Genomic DNA, 17,654 nt, shown 5'->3' with positions numbered 1-17,654 from the left:
ATCTTGTGCCGCCTTGTTGTACGGGTGGCGGGACTTCAGTCTATGAGGAGGCAGTGCTGTTGTGGTGGTATTATGCAGGATATGCCAGTTGTATCTTTGGGCTTTCCTTGCAAGAGCAAGGGTAGCAGCCTCTCGTCGGAGGCCGGCCGGGGCAATTCCCGCTAGTGTTGGCAGATGGTAGACAGGGGTAGATTTCAGGCAGCCAGTTATAGTCCGAAGAGCGGTGTTTATGGCAGTGTCGAGTTTCCTGGCGTGTGGGCTTCTGCATCAGGCTGGGGCGCAGTATTCAGCTGTGGAGAAGACGAGAGCTACTGTTGATATTCGAAGCACCTTGGCAGTTGCACCCCAGCTAGTAACAGCGAGGCGTTGGATTATTGCGACCCTTGATCACACTTTGAAGGAGATGACGACAGCCTTCACGTGGCCTCCTCCGTGAGTAGCAAGAAATGGTGCAAGACCAGCTTGCGAAACTAATGTCGCCAACCAGTCATCATCTAGCTGGCAGACCAAGGTGCAAGAGACCGAAGGGACATGGTGCGTCCATGTCAGGACGAGTGACCATCCCGACCATCGAGTACCAAGGTCTGTCGGTGTTCCAACTTAATGTAGAGGGCCTTACCATCGCTAAAATGGAAGTCATCTACCATCCCGCTGACTCCCACAAAGTAGCAGCCGTCCTCCTCCAGGAGACACACTGTGACAATGATAACCTCCTCAAACTGCCCGGTTTTCAGCTTGCTGGGTCTACCCACAGCAAACAGCATGGACTTGCAACCTTTGTAAGGAACAACCTTAGTTCGACAGCCACTGGCCAATCTCCACCAGGCTTGAGTATCGAATGGCTGTCCACTAAGGTGCAGACTACAACGGTTGTCAATGTCTACAAGCCCCCACCATCAATGCTGACCATGGCATCACTCCCACCGGCACCTGCACCCGCCATCTATGCAGGGGACTTTAACTGCCAACACATAGACTGGGGTTAAAGTCATACCACACCAAATGGAGAGACATTAAGCCAATGGGCCTCCAATGCCAATGCGTTGCTGCTGTTCGACCCCAAAGAACCTTCAAGTTCAAGATGACGGTCAATCTCCCTCGGTCTGGGGCACCAATCAAGATCTCACCTCTTGGGGTATCAATGATCATGAGGAAGGTGAGGGATCAGCCCAGAACTACACGGCATGGAATGGGAGAAGGTCATGTGATCTGATGAGACAAAAATAGAGCTTTTTGGTCTAAACTCCACTCGCCGTGTTTGGAGGAAGAACCAAGAGTACAACCCCAAGAACACCATCCCAACCGTGAAGCATGGAGGTGGAAACATCATTCTTTGCGGATGCTTTTCTGCAAAGGGGACAGGACGACTGCACCGTATTGAGGGGAGGATGGATGTATCGCGAGATCTTGGCCAACAACCTCCTTCCCTCAGTAAGAGCATTGAAGATGGGTCGTGGCTGGGTCTTCAGCATGACAACGACCCGAAACACACACCCAGGGCAACTAAGGAGTGGCTCCGTAAGAAGCATCTCAAGGTCCTGGAGTGGCCTAGCCAGTCTCCAGACCTGAACCCATTAGAAAATCTTTGGAGGAGCTGAGAGTCCGTATTGTCCATCGACAGCCCCAGAACCTGAAGGATCTGGAGAAGGTCTGTATGGAGGAGTGGGCCAGAATCCCCAGTGTGTGCAAACCTGGCCAAGAACTACAGGAAACGCATGATCTCTGTAATTGCAAGCAAAGGTTTATCTACCAAATATTAAGTTCTGCTTTTCTGATGTATCAAATACTTATGTCATGCAATAAAATGCAAATTAATTATTTAAAAATCATACAATGTGATTTTCTGGATTTTTGTTTTAGATTCCGTCACTCACAGTTGAAGAGTACCTATGATACAAATTACAGACTTCTACATGCTTTGTAAGTAGGAAAACCTGCAAAATTGGCAGTGTATCACATACTTGCTCTCCCCACTGTATATTCAGTTTGACATATATATATATATATACAGTATATATAGATTTATTAATATAATGTATACTCAGATTGTATATAATTAGGTCATCGCAAACTGGTGGTTTAGTGGGAGTGAGGTTCTTTTAGCCGCATTAACAAACATAAGTTGGGAATTTATTCAAATTTATTCAGTTTGCATAAAGTGAGGCGGACCACAAGGTTGATTGTTCTCCTGGTGTTTACTTACTGAAAGGATGTCTGGGGGGGTGGCCATGTCACCGAAAAGATCAAACTGGTTTATATTCTGCAATACATTCAGGGAGAAAGATAAAGAATATGTAAAGCCATACTGGAAGGCATTCTACAACACACAACTACAACTATCTGCATAAGTTCAAAGATTACGTTATGATTTTGAGTTAGTGTTCACTGAGGAGAGCAGTTCACAAATGGAATAGTTATTAATCAGTTAGTGGAATTATGATTCAACAGTATAAATACAGTAACTACTACACATGCTATAGTGATTAACAGGGGAAGGCTTCAATGAAGACAATGATGACATTTGAAGGACAACAACAACTGAAGGGAATCAGCCGACAAACATTTAAAAAAAACTAAACTGAAGGTACAAGCAATGAGGTGGATGATCAATTTTAACCAGTTTAACAAACCATTTAACCAGAACCCAATGTGTATGTAAAACATAAAAAAAAGAAAACCAACACAATGGTGATGTTCTATAGTAAAGCTAGCAAAGCACACCAGAAGACTCAACGATTCAAGCAAGACCAATGTTTGGCGCGTGTGCGCAAACATTGCAGAAGCGTGACTGGTATTTATGCAAAGATTAGCTCCAGGCACTCGATAGGCTCCGACTGAATGAACAGACAAGCAATAACACTCTGTGAAATGGATTGATAACAATCATTTAACATGGATTCATTCCGGTGAAAGCAATGCTCTGCTTTGACTTTCATAGATCTGTCTCGGATTTTGCAATGAATGCATGGATCTTAGTTGATAAGATTGTTAGAAAAATAATAATCTCTAGAAATTTTAGGAAGACATCCCTCTTTCTGTAATTTTCAAAAATATGAATGTTGTTGTTCAAGCCAATCATCATCTTTATTTCATTGGGTCCAAAAAACTTTATTAAAAATACTTGTCATTAATGCAAGTTGCACCTTATTTCAATTTAGACATTCACTTTAGACATTCTTCTAACAATAAGTAACTTTGTTGACATGTACTTAAAAGTTGCTTATAGTTAGTAGAATATCTAAAGTGGACAATCGAAATAAAGTGTAACCATAATGCATTGACACTGTCACATTAACTTTTTCTAAATCCATGCAGCACATCCATTCTAGAGGTGAACCCCAAAAACAAACCTCTGTTTTATTTCCCCCTCATCCGTTTCCCTTGTATAAGAAAGACCCACAATGTGTACAAGAACAAAGACATATTTTTAGTACAGTAATCGCTTTCAATTCGCTGTGGGACTCAGAAATAATCCCTTGAGATCTTGAAACGAAGAAGGGGGAAGGACACTGAGAGGTTTGTTTGATGGAAGAAAGGGACGGGGATGTTGAGCGAATGTTTGAGATATGACAGAACCTACACTCATAAGATGGTGTTTTGGAACATCATAGATCCCGTCTTTCTGATGACTTGTGGGGACCTACAAATTATAGTGAATTAACAACACAAGGCTACTGCACAAGGCTATATATATTGTAGGTATGTTAGAGTATACTTTTAATCTGACAGATTATTGGACATTTTACATGTTTAATTTGGGGAGGCATTATTAGAGGAAATCTTTTTTTAGATTCCCCCTTCTTTGTGATGCTATATCTGTAGAAGTGTGGGCAAAGAGGGGAGTGGCTCGAGGAAGTACCTGGTAAACGCTCTCCTCTGATTGGTGGAGGGGCTCGTGTCCAGCTTCAAACACAATGTACTACAAGGAGTTGGGAAAGAAAATGAGAAAGGCCCCATATGGAACCAATCAGACAGAGACAACACTAAGAACATTCAACGATGACTCTTTATCCATAAAAAAATATATTTTGTATCTTTATGGCTGGCCCTCTTTATTTCCACAGGATAGAAAATCAACAATATCTCATCCATTTCTTAGTTATTTTTCTGTTGTTTCTCCAACTTCTCACAAAAAAGACCTCAAAATGTCTCCCATTTTCAGAAGAGATGCCAAGATACCAAAAGTCAGAAATCTCAATATGTCAAATTTTCCTAAAATGTTGCTTTTCGATTTTTTTTTCCATCTCTATACTCTTAATGTATGTTTGTTACTAATATCCCATTAATGTACGTTTTTATTTCTCCTAATTTTAGGAGAAATCTATCTACAAATATGAGAAGTTGATACTTTACTAACAATTTCATTAATACTGCCCACACACGACACACAATGCCCTGATTGCAGTTAATAGAGATTGAACGCTTGAAATCAGAGGCAAGTCATGTCTCGTTCACGTGAGTGACAGTCGCTAGGTGTGAAGTGTCAAAGAAAGACATGATCTGAGAGATGCCCGAGAGACATTTAGCAGGTTAAATATCTAGTCCTGCCTTTGATACGAATGCTTTGACTGGAACTGACATCGGCGCAAATTGAAAAGCAATCCAACAACTTTGGAAGTCGTGTAGGCTGGGCGGTATATGTCTCCTGAGCAAGAACATTTTCTCTGGACAATAATTATATAATTCAACAGGTAAAAACACTGGACTTTTCCCATCACAAACTGATGCAAATGTTTTAAAGCTTAACTAAGCCAATTTTGAGAGCTTCTATCTTAGGGATTCTGTTTGGAGATAAAATAAGGATGTTAAAATGATGGTTAAAGTTGTCTGTATTCAGTGTGAGCGCGAGAGCACTGGGTTCAACACATCAGTGCATCCAGTGGGGCTGTTTACGACTCTCAGTAGAACATACACACAACCACAAAACATGACTGCATATCAATACACTGCCAATGACAGGAGCTGAATGGTTAACAGAAGTTGTGTAAGCATCGAGTGCAAACAATATCAGCAACACTTAAATGGAGGAGTTAAATGATAATAAAATCACATACAGTGCTAGTTCTTAATTAAATCAGATTCAGTTTATGGTAACTGAGATTGACAAGTACTCACCTGATAGACTGGATCATCAATCTCATCTTCCAGAATCGTCTGTGTCAGTCATTAAGAAAAACAGGCATTATTGGAAGTTTTTTCACAAAAACTTCATGGCCCCCCAGAATATTTTGTTGTATGAATATCTGAACATGCAATATATTAAAAGAACGAACAGAGCCTCTGCTAAAAAAAAGTTATTCTATCTTCATGCATTCTTTTTTATCAACACTTGAACGTGGCTAAGTTTCATGAAAAAGCAACACTTTGAACAAAAAGCTGAGGAAATCGTGTTTTTGACAAATATTTCATCCACAGATTAAGCAGATTGAGATCATCAAAGTTTCACAGTCGTTCCTCTTCATGGGTTCGACATTTCATTCAGTAACGTTAGGCAGTTTTGATGTTGTTTAATGTTTGATGATCACCTTATTTTACATGTGTGTAAGTAAACGTCTATCATTTGTTTCTGCTTCTTCACCTGTGTTTTGATCAGGAGGTTCTATTCTCTTTCAGAAGATGCGTAACAGCGCCCCCTACCATATATACTATAACAGTGAAAACATGGATTGAAGATTCTTTCTGTCAATGACGGGGAAGTCCCCCTGTGTTGAAAATCCAGTTTTTAATGTTGTTTATGTGTCTATGTGGTGTTTTTAATATGCTTTAAGACAAACCATGTGTAAGTTCACAAGTCGACAGCATTGCTGAGTATTTTATGCTTGAAACTGCAGTGAACCAAAGACAGTCTCAAAAACACGGTTTGAAATCGCTGGTGTTTCTGACGTCACAAACTACCTTGTAACCAATCAGATTGATTAGTCAACGAGTGAATCTCTGAGCTGAGTGAGTGAGTGGAGGCGGGCTCATTTGCATATTCATAGAACTGCGAATACTTACATTTCAAGGGAAAAAACTTTTAAATATGTAATTTTGGTGATCAAAGATGCGTTAAGGGATACAATTGACAACAGGGGGACTTTAGAGATGGAATTAGAGCAAACAGACACTAGAATGTCATCTTTTATTCAAATATCATTAATAGCTGATATTAATGGGCCGATAAACAGGCAGGGTTGATAGTATATCCCTCTATCATTAATGAATTACTTGTAAAACTAATCAAAAATAAACCGTTTGTTTTTCCTCCCCTCTACAAAATCATCAGTGACATTAGTGACGAAACTGGAATATCCCACTATCTTCAGTAAGAGTTGTGCTGCTGTAAACATAATTTACAGGAATGTATTCTTTTGTATTCTTAACATGTTGGTATACAGTCCTAACAATGGAACAGTTGTTCAGCTGTAGTCAAGTTAAAAGGAGCTGTAAACTTTGATAAATCTCTGAACCATCTCAATAAGTTGGCCATGTATCCCTGCGACCCTACATAGATCAATCGTTCTGCAAAATGGATGGATGGATCTCAATAAGTTGTCAATGTTTTCTTTAAGGAATGTTTTACAGCAATTGTGTCAGAGGAAAACACCCTCTTGAATGATCATTTATATTTCATATGTCATTTCTGGAAACCTTGTATGGCATGAAGCATGTATGGACAGAAGAAATATTCCGAATTTTGCCAAAAAGAGTCATTAGCAATTTATAAATCACGTTGTTGACTTAGTTCATGATCTCACCTGGTAGATGGCTTGTTCACAGTGCTTGTCCTTCTGAGACTTTTTTTGTGACTCCTCCCTCTGTTTGATGTCATAGACAAGGGTGAAAAGGTCACGCAGGTCCAGTATAACCGGCTCTGCCTACAAGAGGATCACTGACGTTATAGACAAATAGTGCCACTTTTAACAAGCAAGATTCATTTAGGAATATTAACAACTAACCGAATGGCTTGTCTTGATTGCCACAAATTTGTGGTTGCCTTTTTTACCGCACACATAGCCAAAGGCGCGATGGTCCCTCGTGTCTTTGGCAATGTAGGAGATTTCGTGTACAGAGTGATGGTGTTGTAAAACCTGAGGATTGGGGAGGTTATCACATCATTATATATGTAAGGAACCGTTACTAAAACAAGGACACTTTCTTTTTACCAGTTTTACATGTAAAAAAAAAAACATGCCTCTATTCACAAGTCCACTGGTTTTTGATAAAGATCAAATTGAAGATTGAAAAATTCAAACATTCAGCACTTTCTGAATGCACTGTATAGCTGTGTGCATCACCGCCTGATGGTTGCTAAAACTGTAATGTTGGAAACTTATCAAAGACCTAATTAATATTCATCAGTCATTCAACATGCAGGAAAGTCATTGAATTGACACTGAGGATAATTCAGTTTTAATTCAACATCATTCCGTCCTCTGTGGGTTTGCAGCGAGACACGTCTGTGTCTCATACAGAGATTCACAATCTCCTTAAAGGGGTCATGACATGGTTTTTTTTATTTCATTATTATGTTCCCTTAGGTGCAAATATAGTATTACTATAGTTTTTTTTACAAAAAACTTTTAAAATGTAGTGATTTATGACCTTTTCCCACCGTGTTTCTCATCCTCTGATTCAAACAGTCTGTTTTGGGGGTGTTTCCCCTTTAAGAGTTCAGTGTTAACGCCCACTGTTATGATTGGCTAACGTCAGTGCCTATGCATCAATTATTAACGCCCCCAGCCAGAACATTTGCGGATTCGGCGCAACTGTTTAATAGCGGGTGATGCATGCGAAGCGATGGCTCTTGCAATGATAAAACCTTATTATGTTTGAGCCAGAATCAGAGGAAAATGAACGATCACCACAACAACGAAGACTGGATCAGCTCGTGTCCACATGGAAAGTGAAACTATTTTGAATTAATAAAAAAAAATTAACCCGAGACACTTGAAAACGGATTAGCTAACAGTTTAACATTATTTAACTAATTTCAATGAAATGATAGGGTGTACCACGGACAAAAATGCATGCACAGGCCATATTTGAAGATGCAGCATTGATAAAGGCAACATTTTTAATTTTCTATCACATGTAGGCCTACTAGAAAGGCGACATATTTTCAAGATTCTCTTATACAAATGTGTTTATATTAGCCATGGTAAAAAGTAAGTTTGCGTCGTCGTTGTTGAGCCCAGAATATTCGGCACGGACTTATCTTTGAGCAACAGTTTTCTGGCAAAGCCAAGCATCATATTGGGATTTTTTCCTCAAAACAGTCATCCTTAAATGTATAGAACAAACGCTTAAACTAACACTGCCGTGACTGGGACGTCCGCAAAAAATAAAGTGCATCCATTTTTTCCCTGACGACTGGATCTTTCAGCGTATTTAAAAAGTAGTTTAAAGTTTTAAATACATTACTTACAGTTTGCGTCGTCGATGTTGAGCCCAGAATAGTCGGCACGGACTTATCTTTGAGCAACAGTTTTCTGGCAAAGCTCAAAACAGTCATCCTTCAAATGTACAGAACACACGCTTAAACTAACACTGCCGTGACTGAGACGTCTGCAAAAAATAAAGTGCATCCATTTTTCCCTGACGACTGGATCCTTCGCAGCGTATTCAAAGATGTTGTTTGTCCACATCCAGGAACAGCACATCTGCGTGGCATCGTAATTTCCCTGTACACAGACCCACTCACTGTCCGTCGACTGAACGCTTGTGAGGCGCGCAGCGCGCGGGCGCGACAATGATACGAAATGAGCGTAGTTGCCTTGCGCTTAAAGCGTAGCTGTCTTGGAGGCGGTCATATGCAAACGCTGGTACGTCACTTCGTACCGTGACGTCACTTCTTACCATGGATCCAGAACGAGCTGTATTTAGAGCTTGATTAAATAAATGATTCGTTTATAATGGGGAGGACGTCTTAAGCTATGAAACTTGCAGGACGTTTTAATGGTACAAAGACCTCTTATATACCAAAAGATCAAGGCAAATTTGGTTTCTCATGTCATGACCCCTTTAAACGCAACAGAGATTGTTCCAAACTGTGAAGCCCACAAGGGGTTTTTACAGCCATCTTTTCATCCATCCGCTGTGTTGTGTGAATTACAGTGAATCTGTGAATGACCGCTAGATGGCAGTGTAACTCAATGCGCTGGAACGTGGAAGGAGACCAGAAGTGGTTCAGTTCAGTTGTGGAGTTGGAGATGATCAGTTTACATGCTTCCATGCATTAAAAGATCGCTGTCTGGATTCAGTTCTTGCTTTATTCTTTAACACACCTTACAACATAACATTATGCCTTTTAAAGGCTTTATAGACAGTATTGTGTGCTTGACTGGCCTGCAGTCCAGATTTTGTCCTTATTAAAAACGAATAGTGCATCACGAACAGGAGAAACAGACAACGACAGCCATGGACTGGAGTGCAACTTAGTATCAACTTTGTATCAAGAAAGAATGGGTTAACATTCCACTTGCAAAACTGCAATAATTAGGCCGTGTGTCCACCAAAGCGTTTTTTTCATGCGGCTGGCGTGTTTTTTCAATTGTTTTCAATGGGAGCGTCGCGTTTTTAAAGCGGCATGAGCGTAACGAGGCACTGAGCGTCTTTTTAACGCTGCAGCGCTGACCGAGAGTTGAAGAATGTTACCGAGAGGTAAAACGCAGCGTACATCACTGTCCCTTTTTACCCAACCGACCAATCACAGTGAAGAAGGGGCGGGACTAATCCCACACCGACCAACTCAAGCGCCCACAGCTCGGCGTTTTCAGCTGGCTAAAAACGCATGGTGGACACAAGGCCTTAGTATCCTCGGGTCCCAAATGAGTACAAGAAAAACGATAGGTGATGTAACAAACAAAGTGGTAAACATGCCTTCCTTTCCAACTTTTTTTTTTGGTGAGTGTTGCAGACATATCTAGTTAAGTCATGAAACTCTTACATGTAATCTTACATGTAATCTGCAAGCAATCGCATAATTTACAACACGACACAAGCTGATTGGCCTCTGCTGATTCAGCAGCCAATGAGGTTCCTTGGTCAAGATTTAAATAGCCTGGTTCAGCATTTTCTGTAAACTAGCCCATAAGCGCAAGTTCCTCTGACACCCTCCACCTCCCCCAGCTCCACCTGCCTGGATCTGCTTCAGGATTTATGTTTGTCTACGCATCAGCATATCTTACATTAAAAAAAATCCCCAAAAGCGGCATAAAAACCATGACCTGAAGCCAGGATTGTGCAGTAGTATTGAACATCAGCATGGCTGTGATTACCTGCTGTCTCCTGCCTACAGATGAATCACAGTTATGCAGATATTCAGCACATGTGTTCATATAAAATGGCTTGTATAACTGCCAGATATCATAACACTAATAACACTAGAATGCACTTCTAGAAAACTCTTACCCCCGATCTCTCATCATAAATCTTGATTCCACCAAAAGACACAGTTAGGAATATTCTCTGTTTGTGGTTTCCTTTTGATCGTGCCGAGGCAGCAATTCCCTGCAGCAATAAACGGAAAAAACATAAGCATGAGAAGAATTACAAGCAAGCATGGATAAAAACATAGTGTAAAGGTGAATTCTCACTTTATCAGCAATATGGTGACAGACTTTGAATAGTGGGGTTTTGCATATGGTACATAGTGTCTGTTCTGCATAGTTTGTAAGTTCACTCTTGTTACTCATTCAGCACTTCTAAACATTTGAAAGGGATGTGTCTAGTTTGCAATTTTCTCTGACTTCTGAGGGCAGAAAAGAAACAGATCAATTTATTCACTCTGTTGAATTATTAAAAGCAACTCTAAACACATTGCATGGTCACTTGGAGCAGGTTCGAAACCTCGATCTGTCTCAAGGCAATGCAAAATGGCTTAGCTACAATATATACATAGAGTGCATTCAGAAAGTATTCAGACCCTTTAATATGTTCACATTTCTGAATGCACTGTGGATGTCAGCGGTCTGAGACAAGACCATAGGGAATGCTGCAGCTTATATGCAATGCATCTTTACCTTTAGCTTCATCATGGAGTCCTGACACAGCTTGTCTCCACGTGTGGTCGTCACGTCATCAATCCCAATCAGCTTGGCCTTGTACCTGATGCCATCGCCTCTGAAGCGTTGAACCAGGACCTGCTCGCTGCGATCCTGACCTACACAAACAGGATAGATACATGGAGTGAGACTGTCATTCATTTAATCGGATATATCATGTCGCCTTTAACCCATAGAGATAGTGTTATGCTGGAATATTTGCATATGTGCAAATATGTGCACATAGATCATTGTGTGGTAATGTGATACACACTTTGGTCACTGTGACATTGCTTTCTGACAATGTATTGACAAATCTTGGTAAAATTCGTTATTTTTAGAATCTTGGCTGACTAGGGACAATTTTCAACAACTACCGAACATTTTACTTAGTAAATGCTGATTATTCATGATATTGTAATTTTGTGAATGTAAGATATTTCCTGATGCGACGATGCAGACTCAGAGACAGAATGAAGATCCATTTGCAGAGTTTAATGGGGATAGTCAGGCATGCAGTAATAAAAAAAATAAAATAAAAAAAAACAGGTACACGAGACAAACAAGTCCAAAACACAAAGAGGCAAAAAATTGATAAACACAGGTACAGGCCTGTAATCCAAAACAGGTACAAAAAAAAAGGATTTCGCAGGATTTATACTCATGCTAATTGTTACGTGTTACTGTTTTTAATTTTCTATACAGGTCACGTGAGCTCCCGCCGGCTGTGATTGTGGGCGGGCCAACTGCCTTAAAGACGCCCAGTCTGGAGAACGTGGCTCTCTCTCACTTCCCATCCGCTCCTGGTGGCAGACGGAGCACTCTAGCTCCGCTGCGTGCTGGGCCTTTGTTTTCCTTTTGGAATTTGTTAGAGCTTGATTTAATGTTGGGTTCACAAGCACGATCCCGATATGGGAGTTCTGTTTGTTGCTTTTTGTTTATTATATTTATTTAGAGCTGGTGGTAACTGGTGATGGGTTTTTGCATGTTATTTAGTAGAGTTTAGTGAAGAGCAGGAGAAAGAGGACCCGGAAGACTCACACAAACTCTGTCTTTTGTTTTGAACGGGAGGCAGGCAAGTTTCAACTGCTTTGAAGAATAGTGTGGGCCAGGGTTTTCTTTTGTTTATGTTTTGCTTATTTTTGCCACCATGCTCTGCCTACGTCAAGACGTATTATTTGATTAAAATTATTTATTAACACTGTCACCGAATCTCTGTGGTCTTTTATATGTTATGTTGATCCATAATTCATTTGATGGGTTCGTAACACTAATAAACTGGATGTAATTTTTAAGTCCCTGTAAAGGGAAGTCAAAAAAAAATTTCTAAACACATTATAAATGTTAGAAATGTATTGCTAAAACATATTACAAAGACTGTGAACTGTGAAGTACTGAATTGTGGAGTTAGACCGTTAAACAGTTTTTCACCGTTGCTGACTGTGTTCTGGATTTTTTGGGCGAGGCTATAACGGGGACTCGATGACGCACTGGAGCCCCTGAGCTCCTGGCCCCGCCCCTACTGTCGATGATGCACTGGAGCCCCTGAGCTCCTGGCCCCGCCCCTACTGTCGATGACGCCCTGGAGCCACTGAGCTCCTGGCCCCGCCCCTACTGTCGATGACGCCCTGGAGCCACTGAGCTCCTGGCCCCGCCCCGCCCCTACTGTCGATGACGCACTGGAGCCACTGAGCTCCTGGCCCCGCCCCGCCCCTACTGTCGATGATGCACTGGAGCCCCTGAGCTCCTGGCCCCGCCCCTACTGTCGATGACGCACTGGAGCCCCTGAGCTCCTGGCCCCGCCCCTACTGTCGATGACGCCCTGGAGCCACTGAGCTCCTGGCCCCGCCCCTACTGTCGATGACGCCCTGGAGCCACTGAGCTCCTGGCCCCGCCCCGCCCCTACTGTCGATGACGCACTGGAGCCACTGAGCTCCTGGCCCCGCCCCGCCCCTACTGTCGATGACGCACTGGAGCCACTGAACTCCTGGCTCCGCCCCGCCCCTACTGTCGATGACGCACTGGAGCCCCTGAACTCCTGGCCCCGCCCCGCCCCTACTGTCGATGACGCACTGGAGCCACTGAACTCCTGGCTCCGCCCCGCCCCTACTGTCGATGACGCACTGGAGCCCCTGAACTCCTGGCCCCGCCCCGCCCCTACTGTCGATGACGCACTGGAGCCCCTGAACTCCTGGCCCCGCCCCGCCCCTACTGTCGATGACGCACTGGAGCCACTGAACTCCTGGCTCCGCCCCGCCCCTACTGTCGATGACGCACTGGAGCCACTGAACTCCTGGCCCCGCCCCGCCCCTACTGTCGATGACGCACTGGAGCCCCTGAACTCCTGGCCCCGCCCCGCCCCTACTGTCGATGACGCACTGGAGCCACTGAACTCCTGGCTCCGCCCCGCCCCTACTGTCGATGACGCACTGGAGCCACTGAACTCCTGGCTCCGCCCCGCCCCTACTGTCGATGACGCACTGGAGCCACTGAACTCCTGGCTCCGCCCCGCCCCTACTGTCGATGACGCACTGGAGCCCCTGAACTCCTGGCCCCGCCCCGCCCCTACTGTCGATGACGCACTGGAGCCCCTGAACTCCTGGCCCCGCCCCGCCCCTACTGTCGATGACGCACTGGAGCCACTGAACTCCTGGCTCCGCCCCGCCCCTACTGTCGATGACGCACTGGAGCCACTGAACTCCTGGCCCCGCCCCGCCCCTACTGTCGATGACGCACTGGAGCCCCTGAACTCCTGGCCCCGCCCCGCCCCTACTGTCGATGACGCACTGGAGCCACTGAACTCCTGGCTCCGCCCCGCCCCTACTGTCGATGACGCACTGGAGCCACTGAACTCCTGGCTCCGCCCCGCCCCTACTGTCGATGACGCACTGGAGCCACTGAACTCCTGGCTCCGCCCCGCCCCTACTGTCGATGACGCACTGGAGCCACTGAACTCCTGGCCCCGTCTCTACTGTCGACGACGCACTGGAGCCACTGAGCTCCTGGCCCCGCCCCTACTGTCGATGACGCCCTGGAGCCACTGAGCTCCTGGCCCCGCCCCTACTGTCGATGATGCACTGGAGCCACTGAGCTCCTGGCCCCGCCCCTACTGTCGATGATGCACTGGAGCCACTGAGCTCCTGGCCCCGCCCCTACTGTCGATGATGCACTGGAGCCCCTGAGCTCCTGGCCCCGCCCCTACTGTCGATGATGCACTGGAGCCCCTGAGCTCCTGGCCCCGCCCCTAACAATATAACAGTGTCCCCGCGGATCCTTAAAAAGTGTTAAAAGGTCTTAAATTCGATATTTAAAATTTAAGGCCTTAAAAAGTCTTAAAGTCTTATTTTTACTTATGAAAGGTCTTAAATTTTAGATGACACTTTGACGACGTATCTAAATGCTTTCCAAATGAAAACTATCTAATTAGCGTACGTATTATTTTTATTATTCTATCTTTGTGGATTTGCTTGTTCACGTGACAATTCGCGTCATTTACGGCAGCGTATTATCCTGCGTCTGTCTCCTGCGCGCGAGAGGAGAGGATAAGAGAACGAGTAAATGTCAGTTCAATAGTAAGTTCATTCTTTGTGCTTAGGATTGTCTATGGATTATGATGATATTGTAATCATTGTTTAAACTACGTACGAGGTACCGCGAGTTCGAGCTGACATCGCGTTTGTCTCTCATGCTTGCTTTCACTGCGTGATGTGTCAGTGCAGTTATAGGTATGTCCCCAGAATGAGTTTTTGTCTTATTATATTTATATCATATTATGTTGTTATATTAGAATATCACGAGCAAGAGTGCCGTTTTCCTGTGCACAATTGCAAATGTGCTATTTATTTTATACAACAGTTAAATTAACAATAAAGTTAACATTATGTGTTACTTTTTATATTGTCAATATTGTTTGTTTCCCCCTTTATTTCGCCGACGAGAATTTCATAATGAAACTGTAGTCCAACAGACAGCGATTCTTTTTTTAAAAACTGAAATCCGCGTTTTGAACGAATCATTTGATTCGATGAATGAATCGGCCGTTTGAACAAATCGGTTGAATAAAACTCCAACAACTCGCTTATTAAGACAGTGACTTACTGCCACCTACTGGCGGGTTTAGTTGCATATTTAAAGTACCCTTTAATTAAAATGTTAAAATTATAAATAATTTCGTATTTAAATATTGAATAGCTTTATTTATGCAATTGCAAATTAAGTGTAAATATAGTAATGCCAGTTCGGATGCCGCTTCTGTGTCACCTCTGCACTGCAAGGATGGTTTTTAATTTAATTATTTAATTTGACAGTGGTACGGTCTTATTCTAATTTAATTTAATTTGAATGTTAGAATTTGACATAAAAGGTGATGCATACCTCTAAATAATTAAACCTCTAAACCTACTAAAAGAAACTAAATTTATTTAAAATAAATAATTTCCATATTTAGGTGAAAATGCCCCTGGAAATCAATTTAAGGTGGCAAATATTGCCCCTTAATATTTTTTTTTATTTCAGTCACTACTGTGAACTGACCACTGCATAGATAGAATATGTTAAATATGAATATCTTTGTGAGTCTGCTGTCAACAACAGGCCTAAACCAGCGCATGGTACCAGTACAAAATCAGTAAAATATCATCTAATTATTATCAACAAAACTTTGAAAATATCGAGATATATTTTTGTTAATATTGCAAACCCCTAATGTACGGTATTAATTTTGATTTCTTCAGGTCTTAAAAAGCCTTAAATTTGACTTTAAAAAATGTGCAGATAGATACCCTGTATAAATAGAGCACATTCACATCAGTTTGCCGCTCAATCGCGAGTTACTGTCAGTACTATTAGTTACTACAGCCAACAGTTTGCTAGTTAGCTATGCCTTCGTCACGGAAATGCGTACTACCTGGATGCGATCACGTAAAAAATAGATTGGTGTCCTTATTTAAATTTCCGAAAAACAATCACATCAAGAAGAGGTGGATTAATTTTGTGAAGATCCACCTTGATGGAGAGCTGAGAATCACCGCCAAAACCCGCCTCTGTAGTGATCATTTTACACGGGATAGTTTTATAAACTTTAGTCAGAGACAACTGGGATTCACTGATAATCCGCTGTTACTGGTGAATGAGGCCTGAACAAGTACTACGTGTCTTCTATAACATGTTATTGGCTATTGAAGTGGGAAAAAAATCAACAACCTTTACATGGGAAATTGGATGCTTTTGACAACATGGCAGAAGGAGGCAGTGGCCCTTTCCTTTCTTTGCTGATCTATAATCAAAAATGGAGGCAGTGGCCCTTTTCATTTCTTTGCTGATCTATAATCAAAAATCAGTTACATTTGGTTGTAGTGCACGGGATGCCAGCTGAGGTAGCTGTAATGGATTTTTTTTAAATGTGTGTAACACCTTGTACAAATATTGTAAGAAGCCCACAATAGCTGTGCACTACAAGGGTGAGAGGCTTCTTGAACAAAAGCTTCACAGGCCATTTAGCTGCAGTGTCCGTCATTCTGAAAAATGTCAATGAGATCACATCTCCTCTGACTGAAACTGCGGTTTACCAGTGGCTCCGTCCTGTTTTTGTCACGGGTCAGGGTGTGTCATAGGTTCTTCTCTGTTGTTTGTTTTGGTCCAGTCATTTTCTGCAGATCATGGTCTGAGCAATCAGTGATGTCCTGCAGTAGTGTGAGCACAATCATGAGCTGATCCCCATGAGCTGATGCCACCTTAACAGGGGCACAAGGAAAATTATTCTTTGCCTTTTTTTTCTTGTTTAAGGCATATGCCTCATTTTATTCTGTAACGTTACTCCAGCAGACAGATGCTGTTGAAAAGGTACTATCTAATTGTATTCATTGTTTTTGCCAATGTAATGTTAAATGTCACTTGTGTGTGTGTACTGTTTGTAGTTTTTGTACTTCATTTTGTAAAAAAAAAAAAAAAAAGCAGCAAGACAAATAAATTTCCAATATTTTCCACTATTTATTTGGACTCTACTTCTCTCAGAACTTTCTCACGTCTTTCTTTGTGTCTATCTTTATTCCTCCTGAGGAATTTTAGGAGAAACATCATTGTTGATACTAAAATATGAGATATCTGAGAATCACCACTAAGGAAAAGCAATACAATTTTCCCTCCGTGTTACTACCAGAATAAAATCAGCAACCTGCAGGCACCCTCAAACTGTTTACAACAATCTCAGTCTCTCCATATACACAACCTCACTGAATCATAAAGGCACATGGCTTTTCTTATCACTACTATGCAGATCATATAGCTCTGCCTTTCGTTACAACCCAACAACCCCGTCCTCTCAGATTATATCTCTTTCTGCCTTTCAGATATCTCAGTTTGGATGAAGAAACTTTACTTTCAGCACAACCTTGTTTAGTCACTGTCAAGTTGAGTTCCACAGCACTGGGAACCTGGTGGTTAGGTTTATGACATGTTGAGCTTTACTAACCCTGTCTCAACAGTGGCCTGGTCGTGCAGGTTCACAATTTCAACATCAGGAAAATCAGTATACTGTGCAGCTTCTTGTGCAAGTTCTACTCAATTCAAGAATGGACAACTGGAAATCTATATTGGCCGGCCTCCTGGCCAGCATGACCAAGTCTTCATTCA

The 17,654-nt window shown here is 42.5% G+C and overlaps 1 protein-coding gene across 4 annotated transcripts in view; it reads right to left on the bottom strand.

The window, feature by feature from the left end:
* Positions 1 to 17,654, bottom strand: part of dab1b (DAB adaptor protein 1b) — a 70,501-nt gene that overhangs the window by 8,359 nt on the left and 44,488 nt on the right. Inside the window, exons 3-10 of one of the 4 annotated variants that reach the window (XM_079614098.1) lie at positions 11,004 to 11,143; positions 10,393 to 10,491; positions 6,939 to 7,070; positions 6,738 to 6,857; positions 5,116 to 5,154; positions 3,860 to 3,919; positions 3,581 to 3,640; positions 2,204 to 2,260 (exon numbers count right to left, since the gene is read on the bottom strand). In XM_079614098.1, coding sequence (XP_079470224.1) covers positions 2,204 to 2,260; positions 3,581 to 3,640; positions 3,860 to 3,919; positions 5,116 to 5,154; positions 6,738 to 6,857; positions 6,939 to 7,070; positions 10,393 to 10,491; positions 11,004 to 11,143 — 707 coding nt within the window. Of the gene's footprint in view, positions 1 to 2,203; positions 2,261 to 3,580; positions 3,641 to 3,859; positions 3,920 to 5,115; positions 5,155 to 6,737; positions 6,858 to 6,938; positions 7,071 to 10,392; positions 10,492 to 10,577; positions 10,705 to 11,003; positions 11,144 to 17,654 lie in introns of those variants that run through there. The other 3 variants (XM_079614100.1, XM_079614099.1, XM_079614101.1) reach the window with 3 other exon arrangements.

This window comes from Phoxinus phoxinus (genome assembly GCF_949152265.1).
Source record: "Phoxinus phoxinus genome assembly, chromosome: 5".
Taxonomy (NCBI): domain Eukaryota; kingdom Metazoa; phylum Chordata; class Actinopteri; order Cypriniformes; family Leuciscidae; genus Phoxinus; species Phoxinus phoxinus.
This window is presented reverse-complemented; position numbering and strand designations above follow the sequence as displayed.